The 22490-nt window shown below is 37.2% G+C and overlaps 1 protein-coding gene across 1 annotated transcript; it reads left to right on the top strand.

Annotated features, from left to right (window-relative positions):
• Positions 1 to 18415: 18415 nt before the first annotated feature.
• nkx1.2lb (NK1 transcription factor related 2-like,b) lies at positions 18416 to 21561 on the top strand. Its single transcript, XM_053506426.1, has 2 exons — positions 18416 to 18931; positions 20708 to 21561. The coding sequence occupies exons 1-2, from the start codon at positions 18484 to 18486 to the stop codon at positions 21418 to 21420; spliced, it is 1161 nt and encodes a 386-aa protein (XP_053362401.1). The 5' UTR covers positions 18416 to 18483; the 3' UTR covers positions 21421 to 21561.
• Positions 21562 to 22490: the final 929 nt, after the last annotated feature.

Raw genomic sequence — 22490 nt, 5'->3', positions numbered from 1 at the left:
ACCCCCTGTCCTGTAGCCAAACCTCACCACAAAACACTCTGCGCTGCTACAGATGTATTTCTGCGAGAGAGAAAAAAATGCAAGAACCCTATGATAATAGAAAATCATCAGGCCTACTTTGGTATTCTCCAGGGTACGTTCTGCAGTCAGCATTAATACACACCACTGGGCCGACAGAACACAAAGTGATTTTCAGAAACAAAGGAAAGAAGCTGAGATGCATGCTGTTAAATGTAAATTTATGGGATTATAGTGTTAACCTCTTGGCCACACTGCGAGCGGCTTCGTTTCTCTACAAAGAAGAAAGATGTACTGGGATGGAAGCTTTCTTAAACCGAGTGCATCATTTATTCATTCTATATCCCAGCTGTAATTGTGTAATTAAAGAACAGGAAGAAATTGAATGAGGGAGAACCCTATTAAGATTATTGCAGCATATCGTAGGACGATGTAGCCTGGTCGTTGTTCTGTGTCCTTTGTAAATTAATAAAGTGCAAATGAAACATTTTTTCCTTGCTCCTAACTCTGGCTAATTCGTTGTAATTGACTTGCCCATTTTCTAATTGTGATTGCCATTTTAATTTTACTCTTGGCTGTGCAACTAACAGTGTATAGTAATTAAAATGGATCGTATATGGTGTACCTGTAAGAATCAGCTAACCTTGTACTTGATCCATAAGTTAACTATTAGTAGAGGGGAAAAATTATATATATACTGTATATATATACAGGTCCTTTTAAAAAAATTGGCATATTGTGATGAAGTTCATTATTTTCTGTAATGTACTGATAAACATTAGACTTTCATATATTTTAGATTTATTACACACAACTGAAGTAGTTCAAGCCTTTTATTGTTTTAATATTGATGATTTTGGCATACAGCTCATGAAAACCCAAAATTCCTATCTCAAAAAATTAGCATATCATGAAAAGGTTCTCTAAATGAGCTATTAACCTAATCATCTGAATCAACTAATTAACTCTAAACACCTGCAAAAAATTCCTGTCAAGCCACTTTTGAACCAGAAACAGCGGCAGAAGCGCCTGACCTGGGCTACAGAGAAGCAGCACTGGACTGTTGCTCAGTGGTCCAAAGTACTTTTTTCGGATGAAAGCAAATTTTGCATGTCATTCGGAAATCAAGGTGCCAGAGTCTAGAGGAAGACTGGGGAGAGGGAAATGCCAAAATGCCTGAAGTCCAGTGTCAAGTACCCACAGTCAGTGATGGTCTGGGGTGCCATGTCAGCTGCTGGTGTTGGTCCACTGTGTTTTATCAAGGGCAGGGTCAATGCAGCTAGCTATCAGGAGATTTTGGAGCACTTCATGCTTCCATCTGCTGAAAAGCTTTATGGAGATGAAGATTTCATTTTTTAGCACGACCTGGCACCTGCTCACAGTGCCAAAACCACTGGTAAATGTTTACTGACCATGGTATTACTGTGCTCAATTGGCCTGCCAACTCTCCTGACCTGCACCCCATAGAGAATCTGTGGGATATTGTGAAGAGAAAGTTGAGAGACGCAAGACCCAACATTCTGGATAAGCTTAAGGCCGCTATCGAAGCATCCTGGGCCTCCATAACACCTCAGCAGTGCCACAGGCTGATTGCCTCCATGCCACTCCGCATTGAAGCAGTCATTTCTGCAAAAGGATTTCCAAACAAGGATTGAGTGCATAACTGAACATAATTATTTAAAGGTTGACTTTATGTTGTATTAAAAACACTTTTCTTTTATTGGTCGAATGAAATATGCTAATTTTTGGAGATAGGAATTTTGGGTTTTCATGAGCTGTATGCCACAATCATCAATATTAAGACAATTAAAAGTCTTGAACTACTTTAGTTGTGTGTAATGAATTGAAATATATAAAAGTCTAATGTTTATCAGTACATTACAGAAAATAATGAACTTTATCACAATATGCAAATTTTTTGAGAAGGACCTGTATATATATATATGTTGTATGTTATAAATATAACATTCTACATTTCAAATAGAAAAAGAAGACAAAAAATAGTATTTTCTTTTTATGTTAAACTTTTTTATTTTCATAGAACACACTTCAAATTTAATATTTTCAATATTTGCTGATCTTAAACTTGTAAGATTTTTAGAAACTATTCTGAAAATCAAAGTACGAACAGAAAAATCTGTCAACCTCTAACAGAGTTGACAATAACAGAGTTGACATTTTTCACCATTTTGTGCTTTAGCTCAAGATGCTAACCTCAAACCAGATACCACATGGCATGTATAAAACAGAAATTTATGTATTTTCATCATATTATTGTTTTTAAAAAAGTGAATGAGAGATTCACTGAAATATCACAATAACAGATTTGACAAATAATTAATCTACTATTGGTGTATCCTACACATTTTGTACAAATTAATGAGAGAGGAATAATGACATACCTCAGTGCCTTCCAGATTTTCCCGCCAGAGGAAGTGACATCACTTGGAGCAAGTCACATGCTTTTTTTTATCAGTGCTTTAAAGATTGTTGTGCCTTTTTATAAGAGTTACCAGAGTTGACCAGAACATAGGGACAGACACAAAATGTATTTTTTAATTACTAAAATTACAAATAATACAGAAAGTAGATGTTTTATGCAACTGTTTACATAAATTAGTAGAGTAAACACACAAAAAAGATTAAAATTAGACGTAATTATTTCATGATAATTGAAGCTGAATGTATGATTCAGGAGGCATAGACAGTCAAAAATAGGTATAGAGGGAGTCTTTAATTTAATATTTTCATGACAAAATGTTCCTAAATACACATATAAACATTATTTTTAGTGATAGCTTGATATAATTTGCGTAATTTTTCAAAACTCTTTTAATAAATATTTTGTTTTTGAAAAATAATAAAAGGTTTATCTCGGAGACCCAAAATGTACCCACAATTCTAGAATGAAAAAGAAAAACCTTCTCTTTTAATTATATATGTTTTTCTATAAAAAATAAAAATGTAAATTTTTCTACTGTCTGATTATTTATTTAACAAAAATTTAATCAAAAAGAAAAACTACAATAGTACAAACTACCCTCTAACTGATTCCACAGGATTTAAGAGAGTAAGTTTCACTCTGAGGTGCTGCTAATTATGAACCCTTAATTAACTAAGTATCAACAGGTGTGCGGAGCATTCATGTGTGTGTCAACACAATGCCAAGAGGGAAAGACAAAAGCAATCTTCTTTGCGAAACAATTATTGCTGCACATCGGTCTGGAAAAGATTATAAAACAATTTGGAAACAAACAATTTGGAGTTGAACATTTTACAGTGAGAAAAATTGTTCACAAGTTAAAAGCATTTAAGGCAGATTCCCAGGAGTGGACGTCCCAGCACATTCACCCCAGGGTCAGACCCAAGGTCAGACCGTGCAATGCTCGGAGGAAAAACAAAACTATAGAGCTACATCTCAGACCTTATAGGCCTCACTGGACATGTTAAATGTTAACGTCCTTGACAGCACAATTAGAAGAAGACTGAATAAGTATGTTTTTTTGGAAGGGTTGCCAAAAGAAAGCTTTTTCTGTCTAAAAATAAAACAGAAGCATGGCTGAGGTTCACAAAACTGCATCTGGAAAAAAACATATCTGGAACAATGCTTAATAGCCAGAAGAGACTAAAGTGCAGTTATCTGGCCTTAATTAGTGGTATGTATGAGGAAAACCAAACAGCATTTCAGCAGAAACACCCTATACCCACTTTCAAGCATGGCAGTGGAAGGGTGGTGATTTGGTCTTGCTTTGCAGCCACAGGACCTGGGCACCTTGCAGTCAATAAAATAATCATGAACTCTGTAACAATATTATAGAAGCAAATGTGCGGCCATCTGTCCGACAGCTAATGCTTGGTCAAAATTGGATGATGTAACAGGACAATGATCTGAGGCACACCAGTAAATCTACATCAGAATGGTGGGAAAATAAAATAATACAAGTTTTGAAATGGTCTGGTTAAAGACTAGACTAATAATATCATACAGAAAACAAGTTCTTCAAGTTATTGGTGCTAAACCTTTAATCTATTAGCTATTGAATCCTGTGAATACTTACTACTATAGAATTTCTATGTTGTTGAAGTCTGAAGGTGTGTTTGTCTCTCTCTCTCTCTCTCTCTCTCTCTCTCTATATATATATATATATATATATATATATATATATATATATATATATATATTCTATATATATACACATGTGTGTGTGTGTGTGTGTGTGTGTTTCTTTCAGGGTAAATATTGCACTTTGTTGTGTTCCTCAGCAGTGGCATTTCAGTGTTTGGTCAAATCCCAGTGGGAAGTGTTCCCCAGTAATGAAAAAGATTCCTTCTCAGCCTTTTAAGTACTTGGTGCAAGTGGGGCAGACACTTTCTAATTTAGAGGAAATTTGGGGAAATAGCTCAATTCCTTTTTCTCTTCTGCTCTTGACGTGTCTTGTTTGGGGTTGTGTTTTTGGCCCTCAAGTGCAGACAAATGCAGGTCATTTACAGCCCAACTGTAGGAATTAGCTGATAGACATCGGAAGAGATAACTGAGAGCTGCAGCATTAGGATGGCGAAGCACATTAATCTTTCTAAAATTAAAATCTGCACTGCTGTGTTTAGGATTGAGGCCACCGCCATGCGCCAGTCGCCTGATTGCCAGATTTGATAAAACTGTTTAAGAAGATTTAGATAAATTGCCCATGGTGCTACTATAAGTGCAGTAGAATGGAGAAGGTGGATAGAAAGGGTCCATGTTAACCAGAAACACATGAACACAACCAGGCTGTTTACAGGGACCCCAGTGAAGCCGTCAAGACGACCAAACTGATAACCCAGAGTTATTGATGTCAGGGACCAGAAAGCCAGCACTATCTGCATGTGTTGCATAAAGGCTCTTGGTTGTAAATGATGGTCTGAGTAAATACTGTAGGTTAAGAGGTGCATAAATGGGATTCTTGTGAATATATATATATATATATATAGAGAGAGAGAGAGAGAGAGAGAGAAAGAGAGAGAGAGAGAGAGAGAGAGAGAGAGCTAGTGTTTGACACTATTGTGGATGATACACAAGAATAACATTATATCTGATCCGGGGAGGTAGAGTGAAGAGACATACAGAGAGCTGTGGGTGTAAAGCCTTGGGAGTGTTTCATGCAGCTGTAGTTCCATGATCACTAGGCTTAGCCTGCAAGGGTGCAGTATAAGGGTTATCATGCTTCACGCTACACGAAATACATGAACAGTGCATGTATCACTCCGGCTGGCCTGTTGCTCTGTCCGTATCTCAACTGTATGGTAGCATTCTGTAAAGCCACTTTGCTAAATGAAGTCATATCTGTTGTTAATACTGACATTTTTTGTATAAAAATGGAAACTTGTTGTTTCATTCATCCATTTAAATGTGTTTGACTAGAATTTCCATGGGTGCATATGTACTATAAATAAACAACAATTAAAATCACTGTTCCTTTTAAATATCTCTCAGTTATATTGTACCCCTGTTGGACAAAAACTCCATGGAATCTTATCCCATACAAGAGGAATGTGGATAAAACTCTGACCAGTGCCCTGTAATTGTAATCTCTCCAACTGACTGCCATGAAATTGACATTTGAGAGTAATTGTGCAAGTGGAAAATAATCAAATTGTACAAGGTACATGTCAGCCGTAAGGCCAGTAATATTCTCAGGCCTGTTTGCAGTGTGTGTGTGTGTGTTAGGATGCCTATGGCAAGAAGAGGGCAGATTACCAGGTTCCCAGCCGTAAGATAGAGCCCCTGCAGCCCATCTGAATGGCTTATCTCTGGCGACCAGCACTGGTCCAGGACCTGTCTGTTAGCTTCCATGCCTGTCCTCAGCCCACCATTGACCAGTTTCCCTCTCGCCCAATAAACAAGCAATTACTGACCCAAACAACTGTCAGGGCCTATGATCAAATAATTTAGCCAGAGTGAGGGGGGCTTAATACAGGTCAATTTCACTCTGTTAGGCATGGTGGCTGACTCAAACTGAAGGACAGGGCTTCTTGTCTGACAGTGGATTGCTTTTGCCACTGTCGAATTTAAAGGATAGGGGCTTCTGTCCTAAAATGTGGTGTTCTCTGCTAGTGTTGGGATATCCTCTGATTCATGAGAGCACTGACAATATGGCTTACAGAATTCTGTTGAATGATGATACGTGCATGCATCAGAAGCAAAAAAAAATATTTATATATATATATATATAAGCTAATTAAACAAACAGATACATTAATGGATATAAAGATAAGCATAGGCCTCTATATTTTGCAGTCACGTACATGTTGCAGTTACTTTTTAGATTTTGAGTATACACGATATTCTTCCATTAAAATTCCATTAGCTGCAAATGTTAGCAAATGCAATGTGATGCTCAGTCAGTCCAAATTCGGGTAATTCGCTGCTCAGCATTCTCTAAAGTGCAATCTTAGCTACCATCTGACCTTGGTCCATACTATTATAAGATCTTGATCTAATTGAACCTCTATGGAATAAACCTCGTCCAGTCATAGGGCACAGAAATCTTGATATACTCTGCAAGAGGCATCAATGACATGAGGTCCCTTCCAACCAACCTGTGTTCACTTACACAGTTTACACATTATCTGTAGTAGTAGGTTTGAAAAACTTCATCTGTACGAACTGCATTTAATTCACAACTTAAGACGTAAACATGAATATAAATACAAGATATGTTTTATGAATTCTTCTGTTTAAAGTAGCTGTCTTTCCAAGCCTATTTTGACGACTCTATCTTTTTATTCTTCTCAGTGGTTTGTCTTTAAATAGAAAGGACAGGGCCTGCAGCCTTTCTCTAGCTTATTATGGTAATAATTAGGAGGTTGATTTTATCTCAGCCCGTACAATCACAGCGAGAAGCAATGGCTAAATAAACAGCCAAAGTCCTTGTGTCCCCAAGGGCTGTTCGGTGTAATTAAAATCAATAGGTTCCTCCTCACAGGGCCTCTTTAACCCACTGAGCTAAGCCAAAGCTCCTCTATTGTTAAGCAGCTCTTATCCTGCCCTTACTCCACGCCACAGTGCTTTCTGATTGCTACGCTCCCTTACAGGTAAAGAGGGTCATTTAGGCTAATACGGTGTTTTAAAAGAGTTGAGGTTCATTTGTGGATCTTTTGCTAGGAATCTCATTTAGCTAAGCAGAGGATAGTCAAGTTTATCCAGTCTGTAGTCATGTCTCAGGAATTGTACAAGATGGTCACAACCTTGACCCGGACAAACCACTTTCAAATTTTTTTTTATACAGGACAAAAAAGAAAAAGGCCTAAAAACACCTTAATCTTAATAATGATTAGTTAATAATAATCTGAATCTTAATAATGGTTAGTTATTACACATGCTATGGAAGCTGTTGAACAAAAGAACTGCTAGAAATAAACTGGAAAAAAAAACATATATATATATATATTGCAGTGTAGAATACTTAAAAAATGTACAGAGAAAAAATGCGTACAATTATAATTATTTTATTCAATGGCTGCCATTTATTTCTTACCATTATTTGGATATTTGCATAAATGTTGAAGGTTCAATAATATTGGTAAAAGCTTTACTTTTGATATAAAGCTGAAAGAAAAGCCAGGCGGTGTGTTTTCTTACACAAATATAAAAATCGTTTACGAATAAAGTTGTAAATAATAAAGAACACTGTTAGTGATCAAAAAAGTTAATGTAGCTCATCTTTGTGGTGTAAGGACAATATAATACTAAAATGCATACCCCTCGCAAAAACATAATACTTAGATGTTTAGTTTCCATTGCTGGTGTTGTATCATTGTAGCTTAATGAGACATATTATAATCGCAAAAAAAAACACTCATGTTTAACATGACAGTGAATGTAATTCTGAACCCCCAGAATGCTGCATACATTTCTTGCTGCAATTTCACTTTAGATAGAGACGTTCTTTCACCAATTTGACAAATGAGACAGTCGCGGTTGTCGTATGGTGGCACACAACTTCGTGTCAATGCCAGCCGTCCCATACCATCATGGCTTAGTAGGCGCATCAGTTTCTGATGCAGCCACTGCACAGATGACAACATGGCAACCATGCAGCGTGAGTTCCTCTAATAGCCCTCTGCCCGACAGAGTCTGTCATGATGAATCGCATGGCTCTTCCCTGGCTTTTCAGACTTAATTTTCTGAAGATTGCTTGCCCATTCAAGAGGAGAGAGCCCTGATTCGCACTTCTCTCCAAGAGCCGGAGAGCTGTGATGAGATGTCAGTATTGTTCAGCCGAGCCTTTGGCATGGAAGCCTAACTACTAGTGGCTGCTTTTAAGAGATTGGGCTGAATTACTTGACTGGTGAAACTAAGTAGCAATTAGACAGCTCACCCACCAAACGGAAATTAGAAATTTTCCAGTGGGCTTAAGATGAGACCAAGCTTTCCAGGCTGTGCTGTTCCAGTCCTCTTACAGGAGCCACTATGAAGCAGGAGATGCCGTTACAGGCCTTACTGACACAATCCCACTAAGTACTTGCCCTCCATGAAGTGTACAGTGGATTTGCAAGATTTTTTTACTTTTCATTCACTACAGTGTGCTGGTCATTGGATATGTGGCAAATGTTGAAACATTTCTATTAGCTGTCTGGGATATGAACAACAAAATAAAACAAAAAAAAAATTGTCACAATGCATATCTTTGTTTGTCACTCAAATATTTAGACTGATAGACTTCCAAGACTGGCCCTCGGTCCGCCTATTATATTAATCATGGCTGACCGTCTGGAAATTCCCATCTGAGACAGAGGCAATGTTTGATAAACAGCTTTGCTACAGCAAAGGCAGTTTAGGCAGACTGATTGACTCAGACATGGCATCATCCTGTCACCTGCAATGAACTCCCTCTGTGTTGTTTGCCCAGCACTTCTGCATAAATAATTGCTTGAGTTTGACATCGTTGCATGATCACTGTAGAGTTATTTTGTTCTGGACTTACAAAAAATGATTTCAAGTTGCTTCATTGAGCTACTAAAGACTAATGCACTTCAAAGAATTGATATAGTTGTATGTTGAAAGTACAGTCATAATAATTTAAACCATGTATTACAGAGAGAAAAGCCATATACCAAAAAGAATGTATGCTCAGTAGACATTATTCTCAGTATTCTACCCATCTGACATATGGAAGCTAGAATCATTTGGATGCGAGTTCTAGCTAACTGATTTGTCCATCTCTGTCCAGCTCACAACAGTCCTGAAGTTTCAAACCATGATGACATAATGACATTCTGACCAAATGACCAAAAATGAAACAAATAGGAATTGCGCTAAGAAGCTCTTGCTATAGTACTGTGTGTCTTTTTTCTTGGGCTTTGGCCCTTGTATCCTAGGGGTCACGAGTTTTTATGCTGGATGCCCTTCCTGTCGCAACCCCTTCAATTTTCTAACCAGGCTTGGGACCGATGCAGCATGCAGTGGCTGGGTTGTATGAGGTGTAGGGTTATGGGTGTTTCCCAAGGACCCAACTGAGGCGATACATTGCAGCGTATCACCACACTGACCACCAACCCACCAGTTCTCCAACTATTGTGATCATTTTTAAACAGAGATTTATAACTTTACAAGAAAAACACAAGCACAGGTACAGCCTGTGGCACTGTTCTAATGCCACCCTGTGCTTATAAAATAAAATTGTATACATTTAAACAAGCAATGACAATTTGGAAGATTCCCGTCAGTTTCATGTAATTAAAATCGTCTGAAAATGTATAAACACTAAGCATGTGATAGTCATGGCTCAGTAATTAAAGGTCTCAGCTCAGCGAGAGGCCTCAAGCTCAGCCTGAACCACTGGTAAAGGTACTTGAGTAAGGCCCTCAATTTTTAACAGCTCAGTTGTATTTGTTTAAAACACTTTAGACTTAAGAGAAATCAAAACAAGGTTTTGTATACAGACATTCTAAAAAATTATGTTAGTTTATACAGTGACTATTTGGCTGCATTAGCACACATTGCTGCTTCAATGTGGCATGCCTTGGACACAATCATGTGGCACTGCTGTGGCATTATTGAAGACTAGATTGTTTTTTTATAGCAGCACTCAGTTTGTTGTGGTGTTGGGTCTGGTGTTTCTCATCTTCTCATTGACGAATGACCCAAAGACTCTCTATTGAGATCAAGTTAGGTAGGTTGGCTGGCCAATTAAGCACACTGATATCATGGTCAGCAAACAAGGTAGTGGTAGTTTTGGCACTGTATGCAGGTGCTAAGCCCTGCTGGAAAAGGAAATTAGCAACTTTATCAAGCTGGTCAACCAACAGAGGCATGATGTACTTTAAAATCTTCTTGTAGATGTCTGCGCTGATTGACTAACACCAGCAGATGCATAGCAGATGATAATGGCATCCCTAATTATCCTCAACTGTAGCAACTTCACATAGGACTTCAAGCAACTTGGATTCTATGTCTCTCTACTCTTCCTCCAGATTCTGGGACCTTAATTTCTAAAATGAAATGCCAAAGTAATTACTTTTATCTGAAAAGAAGACTTTAGAACACTGAGCAACAGTCTAGTTCTTTTGCTTCTTGTCCCAGGTAAGACAATTCTGATGTTATCTCTTGTTCAGGAGTGTCTTGATACCAGTAATGCAACTGTTGTAGCCCATTTTGTGAAGATGTCCATGCATGATTGTTCTTGATGCACTGACTCCAGCCTCTACTCTTTGTGAGGCTCTCCCGAATTCTTAAATTGGCTTTGCTTGACAATCATCTTAAGGCTCCAGCCATCCCTGTTGCTTTTGCACATTTTCTTACCCACTTCCAGTCAACTTTCCATGAATATGCTTTAACACAGAATCTTCTGTAAAGTATCAATATTAAACCAAAAAAGGCTTGACATATTTCACTTCATGTGTAATGAATCTAGAATATGAGTTTTGCTTTTTTAAGTTAAATTATAAACCTATTCATGATATTCTATTTTTTTTTAGATTCCCTGTAAATGCAAACATAGTCCATTTATTTCCTGTAATGATATGTTACATAAATGTTATTTGTCATAATTCTGTAAAGTTCGACTCGGAGGTACGAGTAGATTTGATATTTTAAACCAATTGTATGACAGTCATGCTTTAGACAAGACAACTTTCCTTTGCCTGCCTGTTGTTAGCAGTCAGATTTGTCTTGTCTAAGCATATTATTGTATGTCTTCAAGGCAAACGGTTTACCACGGGCAGATACTGATTTTGTCAGCACGTGAATGCTGACTGTCAGGTTCTCTTCACTTTGCTTTCCAAGACTTTATGCAACTGATTTCTGCTTGACACAGATCCTTAGATGCTGATTACCGCCACTGCTGCCTTAAATCTAGTCTGTGAGCATCAAATAGTCCTGCCATTCTATTTAAAATGAAAGGCTTGAGAGTGGAGGTTCTCTTTAACAAAATATGTTTAGTGAAGTCTTTGAAAGAGAACATTGTTTAAGTAGAGGGTTGTTAAATTTTTTACTTTTTATTTACAGGAGTAACCTACATTTGGATTTCATATCATGGTGCTACAGAGCTCGCCATTGTGTTTGGCAAAAACATGTTGACTGATTTTCTATGACAACAGTTCCAACAAAAGTTCCAGCTGCAAGGTTTATACTGTAGTAATGCAACCATTGTTATATGGGACTTGTATAGTCAACTCCAATAAACATACATATATGTTCATATGCATGCAAGTTTTCTGTAAGAATAATTTTAGAACTTTCTCCTATAACCTGTTGAGAGATTGGGTGTTTTTAGCTTCTATAGGGTAATTGATAACAGAATAACTATTTTTTTGCAGATTCCATTAATCTGGATGTATCAACTCAGTAAAGAAAGTTTCAATTAATTTTTAAGAGAAGTACATAAAGACTGATTTCCTTTTATTAATATTTTTGCACTACAATAAAACAACTATAAAATGTTTAATAGTCTGTGTATACAGTCTCTATAGTCTTTAACTTAAGAGATGATTGGTTCTTTGCAGCTGTCTCAAGTTCCACACTACTGTTCCACACTTCTCTTCTACTTTGCACCTTACTGTTGTTTATTTTGGTCAGAGTTTTTAGTTTGTGACTACTTTACACTCTAGCAGAAGGTGGTATGATCTGGTGAGCGTTGTTCTCTTCGTTCTCAGTGACAGCTCCATCACAGTTCACAATGTCGCCAGACGCAGTGCAAACTGTCAATGTCCTGCTGTGACAAAGTGCTGCCATTATGCAAGTGTGACAGAATTTCTCCTAGGGCAATTTCTAAAAACAGATTTCAACAATGTAACAAGTGAAATGTCACTGCGCACTAATTATGTTTATGTTAATTGTTAATTAGGCTCTTAATGGGGGTGATCTCATTTAACAATAGCAATGAAAACCTGTGAAGGGCAGTAGAACCATAAATGAGGCCAGTAATCACAAACCACCGATGATTACACTTGGATTTATTGGTCTTTCCTTTTTCACAATCGGCTCATAGATCTAATTAATTCTTGCTACAATTGTACTTGAAATATAGTAAATTTATTGCGTATAATAACGAATAAAATGGGGTAACACTAATCCCACTTTAAATCATGTACAGATACATAAAAAGTTTATCATTAAAAAAAATTATAATAATAATTAGATAATGCTGTTTTGAAATACAGGTTACAGCACAGTTACGAATAAAAAAAAAAAGATTCACTAACTGGAAAATAAGTGACTGATGTAATTTACCAGTTCAGACTATTATATAATTGCTTGAGAGAAGAACATCTTGTCTTAATTATCTATGCTAAAGCTCACAGTCAGAACATTTCAGCAGCTTGATTGAATTTGACATGGACATGCGAACCGTTTGTAAGATGAGCCGACTACTGTGCAGTATCAGATCTGAAATTATTCTTTATACCCACACAGGAAGACAGTTTTCTTTTGTACAGGCATTGTGTATACTAAACTGAACTTTTTTTTTATCCAAAGCATTGTCTACGTGTATTTATTTGTAAAGTGTACAATCACTTACACACTAAAAAAAAGAAGAATTCTTAATGTTTGTTATGTCCTCATGAGTTAGCTTCATTTATTGATTTCTGGGTAGACTGTAAGCCCATCTCTAACTCAGTGTCACTTTTAAATCCAAAGAGCTTTGGTAAAACACTGAGCAAATAAAAAGGAAAGCATGCTTGTTTTAGCTGAAAAAATCCAATAAAAGAGGAATCCAATTTTTAGGATGTCAGATTCCAGCAAGCTGAAATGTTTTTTATTGGCTGCTAAATCAATCTTTTTTATAAATTTCTTTTTTAAATTAAGGGAATAACTTACATTTTATATAATTTGTTGTATGGTGTTGAACAAGACCTACTGTAAATACAGCTTGTTTGTTTGGTGTTCTGGTCATTCTAGATTTACCCAGAATCCTTGAAACCTCCACTATGATGAACAATTCAGTTCAGTTTTTCATACATTTTTATGAAGTGCGTTGCTTTGTCTTCTTGTGAAAGAGAGAAGACCTTACAAAGTACTTTATTAATTAAGTTAATATTAAGTTGAAAATTATGCATGAACGAACCCCTTGATCTCTCCACAGAATTTTCTTACTGAACTTGAAAAATGCTTGCAAAGAGCATATGCCGGCCAAATGAATTATTTCTAATTTTCAAATTTGCTTTTATAGGTCTGCAATGTACAGTATTTCTTTACTTTACTTTCTACAACTGCCATGAATGTGCCATAAGTAAAAGCAAAGTTATGATATTGAGATAAATATACAGACAAATGACCCAGTGACAATGAGGATTGTTCTGTTCTGTATATACTGTATATATATATATATATATATATATATATATATATATATAATGTGTGTTTTCTTTTTTGATTAATTCTCCCAGATAAATGCTTATAATGCCCTATGTAGGTACCCTCCAAATAAAGTGTTACCAAATACGTACTTTAAGTGTGTCCCTTAAAATGCAATGTGTAATTTCTTAAAAATCTAAATTAGTTAGAAATGACCAAAATCAGACTGACACCGGTTTTGTATGAATTAGCATTTCTAGTAGAATTTTATAATATCTTAATTTTTATAAAAGTGGTTCTTTTCTTCAGACACTACATTGCTGTTAGCTATGGTCATAGCCACATCATTTTATTATATTGTCATGCTATTTGTTGTCTTATTTGGTGATTATTGTGTATCCTAATAGCGTGAGAAATTTCATCATTGGAAACGTTTAAATTTAGTGTAGTGTGACATGATTGTTCTCTCTGAATGGTGCAGGCCCAAATGAATATTGACTGATTGATCAGATGATTGTGCTCTTATGTGAACTTCCCAGAACCCCAGAGCACTGTCCTCTCACCCTTTTGCCATAAAAGTGTGATTCGTCAGCAGATTTACTGCATGGAATCTGTCTATTAATTAAGCTTATAGGTCTCTGGGTTCCAATGCATTTAAACTACTTCTGTCTGGCACTAGACAAAATTTAAAGCCACAAGTGCAGCTGTAGATACCACATACGCTGTGCATAAATACACACAAATGGTGGAGAAGACGGAGAAATCAGCAACCAGCACTGGTTAGAAACAAATTCCGCTTGTCATCAGGATGTCGGTTTGCCTCACATGCCTGGGAATGTTTATCACTGAGTCAAATAACCGTATTGCATATTGACTGAGACACTGTAATCACAAGCGGACACAATAACCGAGACCCACAAACTGTAATCAGAATGATCTCCCTGAGGCCACACATTTTTCTCATCTCAATAAAGGCTCTAGTGCTTAAAGTGTAGAAAGATATTCATTTTACCACTAGCAGAGAGTCTCATGTGTGTTTTAAAGTCAATGTAACACTTCAGGAAATAGATCATTTAATAACTATAAATGATTTTTTTATCAAGTTCCAAATTTTACGCAAACAACTTTTTATGCCAAGAACTGATCCTATTCCTAGGAATAAAGTAAAAGCCTGATAATTCAATAACAATTCATACCATTTCTACATTTTTCAAAAATATATTTCTGAATGTTTTGTTGGCAAAATCATGTCAGTAATCCCAGACATATGTATATCCATATTCATACAGAGTAATGCAATGTAATTATTCCCCTGGGTATGTTAACTGGGTTTCATGAAATGACATTAGAACAAAGAGAAGTATGCCCCCAGCTGGCACATCTTGGCATCAAACAGCAGTGGCTGCTTTCCTTTAGGAAACTCCCTATTATATTCGTTGTAAAAAAATAATGCCTTGAACACAGAAAGTCCTCATTATTTGTACATATACGGTAGCACTGTCTCTTTTTCTCTCCTTTTCTTTTCTCTCTCTCTCTCTCTCTCTCTCTCTCTCTCTTTCTCTCTCTGTGTTTGATGTCACTGGTTGTATATTTGTTCCTTCACAGCCCCCTCATCCCTTAGATTAGATTTCTCCTTTCTCATTACCAGCCTTAATAGACCCCTCCGACCTCATCCCAGCTTGAGATATTATCTGAGCCCTATAATTAATTAACTATAGCGCAAATATTATAGATTATTAAAAATAGCATAACTAATAGTGTAATATCTCAAGCTGTCGAGTTTAATAGTCAACATTGTCTTGGCCTCCCTTATCAGTAGGAGACACCCGGTCAGAATATTGATTTCTGGTCATTTTAACCGTCATCTGCCACCATGATGGGGAATTGTCAGGTTTTTACCACTCTGAGCTCATTTAAAATCGTTAGATTGTGGCCACTGCCTTGACTAAAGGCTGTCTTTTCTCAGACTTCTTTAAAAGCACAGTAGTTTATCTACAGAGTAAAATGACAGGGGATGTTACAGTAAAGAAAGAATGGTAGTGTTCAGTTAAAGAGCACAGACCTGCTTTCAGCTCACTGCTGTCTGCTTGACAGAGTCATTTGCTGTTTCACACATGCTGGAAAAGGTATAGAAAAATAACATGATTCTTCCACTACCATTCATGATTATGGCTGATGGGTTTGATGGCATTAATGGCATTTTTTCTTGCTTCATTCTAATCAATGGCATAAAGAATAAGTGTTTTTACCTAAAGCTTTCCAGTCTTGAGAAGCAGAAGAGACTACTTTTTTGTGGATGGACAATATTTGAGCTTCTGATTGTAATTATGATTAATTTCTGTGAACAGATTAATTCAATAATCAGGGGGGTTCAGCGTAGCACATTAACCTTAATTAAGCTCATTAATGACACAGACATGTCTCCCCTAGTGATTCAAGTCCTCCAGTCTGGCTCAGTTCCAAGCCTGAGTACTTCCATGTATCCCATGTTCACATAGAGAAGGTTTCCAAAAGCAACTTTGTGTTGTATTATTTGTATTTGTCTGTTTATGTGTTTATTTTACCAGAATGATGAGTTTGTGTGAACTGTATTGTGTAGAGTGTGTAGAGACATTTGTAAGTTTTTATAGCTTGCGTACAAATTTAACTGAGGTTGTTTTCACTTATGTCAGTGTGATTAAGGCAATTAAGGATTAAGGTACTATGTGGTTTCTTTTGATCACATGACTTGTTTTTTATGGGTATCATTCGAAAAACTATTTTAAAGCAAAAAATAGGAGATTTAAGGTTTAGTTTAAGGTTGAGTACAAATTATGTCCGGGTATATACAGTATATATACATATAAAGGTATATAATTCTGCTTGTATTTAATTTGTCAGTGTTTTGGTTAACATTGAGACATACAGTGTATTACTTAACTGTACCGTTGACTATAGGTTTATTTGCATTTAAAATTAGATATGGAATTCCATTGCAATTGCATTCAAAAGGGGAAAACAATGGGAAATTTTCCAACTAACAACAACCTAAATGAAACAAATAAATTATGTTATTCTGAGAGTCAAACTGTCTAAATTAGGATAAGTAAAATGCCTATTGATGAATATAATGTAATATACATACAGTGTCTTTTTTATATTGGTGGCAATGAAATGTGTTATTCATAGATCTCAGAGATGGTTAATGTCATTCAAAGATTAATAACATCAATATGTAATCCAATAATTTTGTTGTTTGTTATTCATGTCAATTTTTTTTTCTGTTTATGTGTTTGTTTTTTGGCTCCTATTTCAGCAAAGCCCTAATAATAAAAAAGTTTATAGATTGTAATTGGGGGAAAGCCCGTTAAAGTGGTTGTCTCACTGCTCTGCAGATCTGATTAAGAGCTAATAGGTGTTGAATTAAAGCTTGGACGCCGCTTTATGTTGCTGGTGCTTCCCGCGCTGTGACTCTGCTCGTGATGGGCTAATCATGTTCCTCCGGACTAAAATTACAGCTGATTGTTTTACCCATTATTTTGCCCAACTTTTAATTTCTTTCTCCCACAGGATCATTGCGCTCGGTAATTGCAAAGAACTGACCTTGTATGTGTCACCCACTCGACCTAGAAATCCAATTTTGTTCAACTTTGCATGGCGATTTTTACCATATTAGACTAATCTTTGTAAATTTGTGGTTTGAAAGTTAAGGAGATATTTTAACTTGCATTTGGAGATGGCGCATTTCTAGAGGTGACCTGCAGAAACTGTGTTTCAGGGAGCTTAATTTGTCTGTTAATGACTTAATGGCTACATAATTGGTTATTGGAAAGAATAAGGAGTTAACTTCAGGCTGTTAAAAGCGCTCAGGAAGACAATGTTATAGTGATATTCAACTGCAGTTTGCAGCAAACTGTTACAATCTTTCTTTGCAAAAAAATCATTAAATCTATTATTTTTGGTGTGGTATTCAGTTGGTGCCGTTTGTTTCAATTGAATATGCTAACTAGTTAATTTGATTCCTAATTTTTTAGCTAAAGCCTCTGTTTTTTTTTCCTCATAAATGTATTTTGGAACAATTATTATCCTTTCCCCAATCCCGTTCGACAAGGAAGGAATGAAGGAAGCAAGCAAGAAAGGCAGGAAGGTGAAAAAATAAGCCTATTTAGTGACTTTCCAGTCCAATGGTCTTAACGTTAAAAGTGAGCTGACAGCTGCGTATATCAACGGCCCACATCATCGCTCAGGCGCCGCTCGCCTCCGCCGCTTCTCACGGCCGCAGACGGAGATAATAGGCTATTAGAGGCGCGGGATTAATTTGTAGCCAATTACGGCTCACGGTAGAATATGAATGCATAAATAAGGCGTATCGCTTATGCGTGGGTTTCGGATGGGGTAAGAGAAGGATATGGGAGGGGAAGTGAGGGGAGGGGAGGGGAGGGATGAGCGCGCAAACGGGCGCACAGGCGGGAACGTGGGGGGAGTGCGTGAAGAAGGGGAGAATTGAAGAAGGGGGTGGTGGTTAAAATCCCCCCAAAAAAGCATCAGAGCAAGAGAGATCAACATCCAGCGGGCATTTGTCCACTTCGACACACAGACCTGAACAGGATCTAGATGCACACAGAACTGAGAGTGTGAGGAATCTAGCGCGCCACACACTTTTTTATACCCGGTATGCTTTAAGCCGAATCCGTTTTCTAGTGGGAGAAGCTATGAATAGGGATAAAGTGCAGGTGGGCGACATCTCCATCGAACCGCCTGCGACCGGTATCGCAGCGCAAACAGCAGTCATCGTGGTCGCGTCCCCGGAAAGCATGGATATGGAGGCGCACGCGGAAAAGCGCATCGCTTCCGGTGAGTTGGCGGTGTTTTCCTGCCCCGCAGCCAGAGATGCACTTCAGGCAGAGAGCCGAGAAAACTCCGCGCGCCAGGACGCACCTGCACTTCCGCCCCCCAGCGCTCCTCGGACCACCTCCTTCTCAGTGCTGGACATTTTGGACCCAAATAAGTTCACGAGCAAAAGACAGCCACTCAGCCGGACAGGCTGTGACTCCGGCTGTGGGTTTGGGACTGAAAACAGAGGCGAAGAATCAAATCATGCAGCAGACCAGAAAGCATATCCCGAAGACTACGACTGTAAGAAATCGTCTGGAGTGTTAAGTAAGTGTTAAATAAATATGCACTTTCTGACAAACGGACTTTCAATTTGAATAGTGGAAGCAAAAGTTAGAGTAAATGTTGTGGGAGGGTTAAGTAAAACGAATAATTTAATAATTTAACTTAATTTGCATAATTTAATAACAATAACTACTTGTTATTACATAACAATAACAATAACTACTTGTTATTACATAACAATAACAATAACTACTTGTTTGAAGCGACAACATTTTTAAAGAAGAAATATATACGATTGAATGCATTTTTAAACGCTTCCAGTCAGTGTGAATGTATGAGAACTTTTACTATCTCCGTGTAATAATGTATTTACTGTTTGGAGAAAGGTTTAATAATTCAATAATAAATAAGGAATAATTTGCAAAAAAAAAACATATTCCCTAACGATATTTTGTAGGACAATTATTAGGTAAAAATAAAACTTGTTTGCAAGTTGAAATGCACAATAAGTTTGGACTGTGTGCAAACGAATTGAGTGGTGTTTCTGGACCTAGTGCATGGAGTTGCTCTATCTTGTGCATCTTTTGGAGTTTTAGAGCGTCGTGATCGATATCTCACTTAATAAGTATAACTGGCTTAAATCGTGTAATTATCCGAAATTTGACCCTATAATTTAGATGTTGAGGAGGAGTTTGCAAGCTGCCTGAAAGAGATATACTCGATTCGATAATAGGATATCGACCTGTCCGTTGCACATGCCACTCTGGGCCGATCTTCCCCATTATCCGGCGTCCTTAACGCGCCAATCAGCGCTGAATGAACTGATCGAAGGAGTTTAATTGTTTTTTCTTTCGATGTTGCATAGCTTTGTCTCAGGCATAATAGTGAAAATAAAGAGAAAGTATCCTTGATGTGAACTAAACCTTCAATCAAATCTAGAAAGCACATGTACTGATACTTCAAACAGGGATATATTTATGATAGTTTCTGCAATTAATTGGACAATAATTTAAATAATATTTACAGACTGTTCTTAGAACTTAGAGGGCTAGTACTGGATTCCAAAATAAGAAATAACTTACACATTGAAAACCAGGTTCAAACGGCAAAGTGAATGCATTAAATGGGCTATTTTGTTTCTAATTAATCTATGTATCAAACACTAATATTGCATTTTATTTTAGAATAAAACTGGCATTGATTAATTTTATGCAGTAGTAAACAAAACGTATTTAAAACGTATATAAAAGTTTTATATCCAAGTGCAATTCATTTTATGCACTTAAAAAAAGAGAAAAAATAGAAATATTGGTTGTGCTCGATTAGTTTTGTTAATCTAGATTTCATATAAAGTCCATAGTGCATCATTTTTGTGTAATTCTAGTGTATATTTTTTTTTACTGATTAATACACAAACTGTTGCATTAGTCATGCTCTGATGTATTTCATTGGATTGGATTGTCAGGATTTTGCAGGACTGTTTCATAACAGTCTTTTTAAAACATCAGGGTTTTTTTTTGCTAAAAGATTTTTTTTTTAATATCTGTTAGTTTTTTTATTGTTTCAAAGACAACTATATATATATATATATATATATATATATATATATATATATATATATATAATCTATATTATGTTGTAACATGTAACATATGCGTGCATTATGAATACAGTCAAAAGTAACAATACATTTTCAAAACTGCCCTACGATTCTTCACCCTAACAACACTTAGATTGATATCGATTTATTTATGTTATGGTTTAATTTTAGGCTACAAAAAATATATAAATAATGCATGACTGCAAATTGTTTTTCAGCAGAGGATGACTTCGTGTTCCGATCTTCAGAGTGTGAGAATGACTTCACGCGTGGGAATCACACGGACAGCGAGATGCAGGATGATCTGTGCAGCGAGGAGAGCAGCAGCGCTCTCACCGGAAACGCCGACGGAGAGGACGAGGATACGGTCATGAAAAGCCCGAGTCCCGGCAGCCAACAGAACCAGCAGTCCTCCTCCAATGGACAGAACCAACAAGGAAAGCCGAAGAGAAAACGCTCCGGCTCGGACTCGAAGTCCGGAAAGCCCAGAAGAGCTCGGACTGCGTTCACATACGAGCAGCTTGTGGCGCTGGAGAACAAGTTCAAGTCGACGCGCTACCTTTCCGTTTGCGAGCGCCTCAATCTGGCCCTGTCACTGAGTTTAACGGAAACGCAGGTAAAAATCTGGTTTCAGAACCGCCGGACAAAGTGGAAGAAGCAAAACCCGGGTGCAGACACTAGCGCTCCGACGGGTGGTGGCGGAGGAGGACCGAACGGACCGGGCGCCGGTTTGGGCAGCCTGAGTCCCCTCAGTCCGTCTCCACCCATGAGCGGTCACCTATCAATGCACACCAGCTACCCGAGTCACACACCTGGAGGACTAGTGTGCACGACTCAATTACCCTTCCTGCCCAGTCATGCAGTACTCTCCCCGTTCATGCTGAGCTCGCAGACGTACGGAGCCCCGGCTTTTTACACGCCGCACTTGTAAGAACACTATTCTGTAAATACATCGAAATCTCAAACACCCCTCAGAACTGGCACATCATAAGCAACGCACTTTTCATTCTGTGATGACGGAGGGATGCGTAGCTCTCATTCGAGGCACTTTCTGCTAGTTTAACTTCTCCAAAGCATTCCATGCATGAGAGAAGACTTGGTAAAATTCGAAAAAGAAACTGCTGATGGGCTCGATGGCGTGTGGGACACCTGAAAAGAATCCGCACGACACGTCGACGCACAAGAGACAGCCCCAGTTATCCTGTGTCTAATTCGTTTCATTTGATTTCAGAAAGTGTTATTTCGTTACTTTTAGCCTGGTTTTAAATCACTTATATGTGAGCATTTCCTGGCTCAGACTGTAAATATTCTCATGAATATATGTTAGGCACTAATTTTGAATGCAAACGCAAAAATAGTATGGAATCAGTTGGGAATTATAATAATAAAAAAAAGATATGTATCCGAACCATGTTGAAAACAGTTGTGAAAATTATTTGTGAAAGGTTTATCTTAAACTTTTTAAATGTTTAGGTTATTTATTTCGAAATTTAAATGCTATTTCATTGTTTGGTTTGAAAAGAATTTAAATAAAACCGTTTTTTAAAATACGACTTTCCGAGGCAATTTCTCCATTCTTAAATCTCACCGTCATTCATTTGTATATCATTTTTAATAATATTATATAATTTGCTTATACAATACTGTACAATATTATTAGGCTAATAATGTATGTTCTACATTATTAAAACCAACATTGAAAAACTTTAACTCAGAATTCAGAATTGATTTATTAAGGCGGTCATGTTTGATTTTTACTTCGATTCCACAAGTTTTATTCGAAAACAATGCTCATGGATGGATTTGCAAGTTTGTGATGGTGTTGCTTGGTCGTGCTTTTTAGATTGTATTTACATTGTTTTTCTTGTAGCTTGGATCCGATGGTCACCTCAGACCTGAGACAGTTTATCTTAACGAAGTTCTCAACCCTTCCCAGACCCGTTTTATAATCTGAACTAAACACCAAATAATTTTGAAAATCGAACACCCATTTGGGATTTA

The sequence above is a fragment of the Clarias gariepinus genome, chromosome 10, assembly GCF_024256425.1.
Source record: "Clarias gariepinus isolate MV-2021 ecotype Netherlands chromosome 10, CGAR_prim_01v2, whole genome shotgun sequence".
NCBI lineage: Eukaryota > Metazoa > Chordata > Actinopteri > Siluriformes > Clariidae > Clarias > Clarias gariepinus.
This window is presented reverse-complemented; position numbering and strand designations above follow the sequence as displayed.

Coding starts and splice junctions, on each gene's coding strand:
- nkx1.2lb (XM_053506426.1), top strand. CDS start 18,484: ATGAATAGGGATAAAGTGCAGGTGGGCGACATCTCCATCGAACCGCCT. Junction 18,932..20,707: donor GAAATCGTCTGGAGTGTTAA/GTAAGTGTTAAA, acceptor ATTGTTTTTCAG/CAGAGGATGACTTCGTGTTC.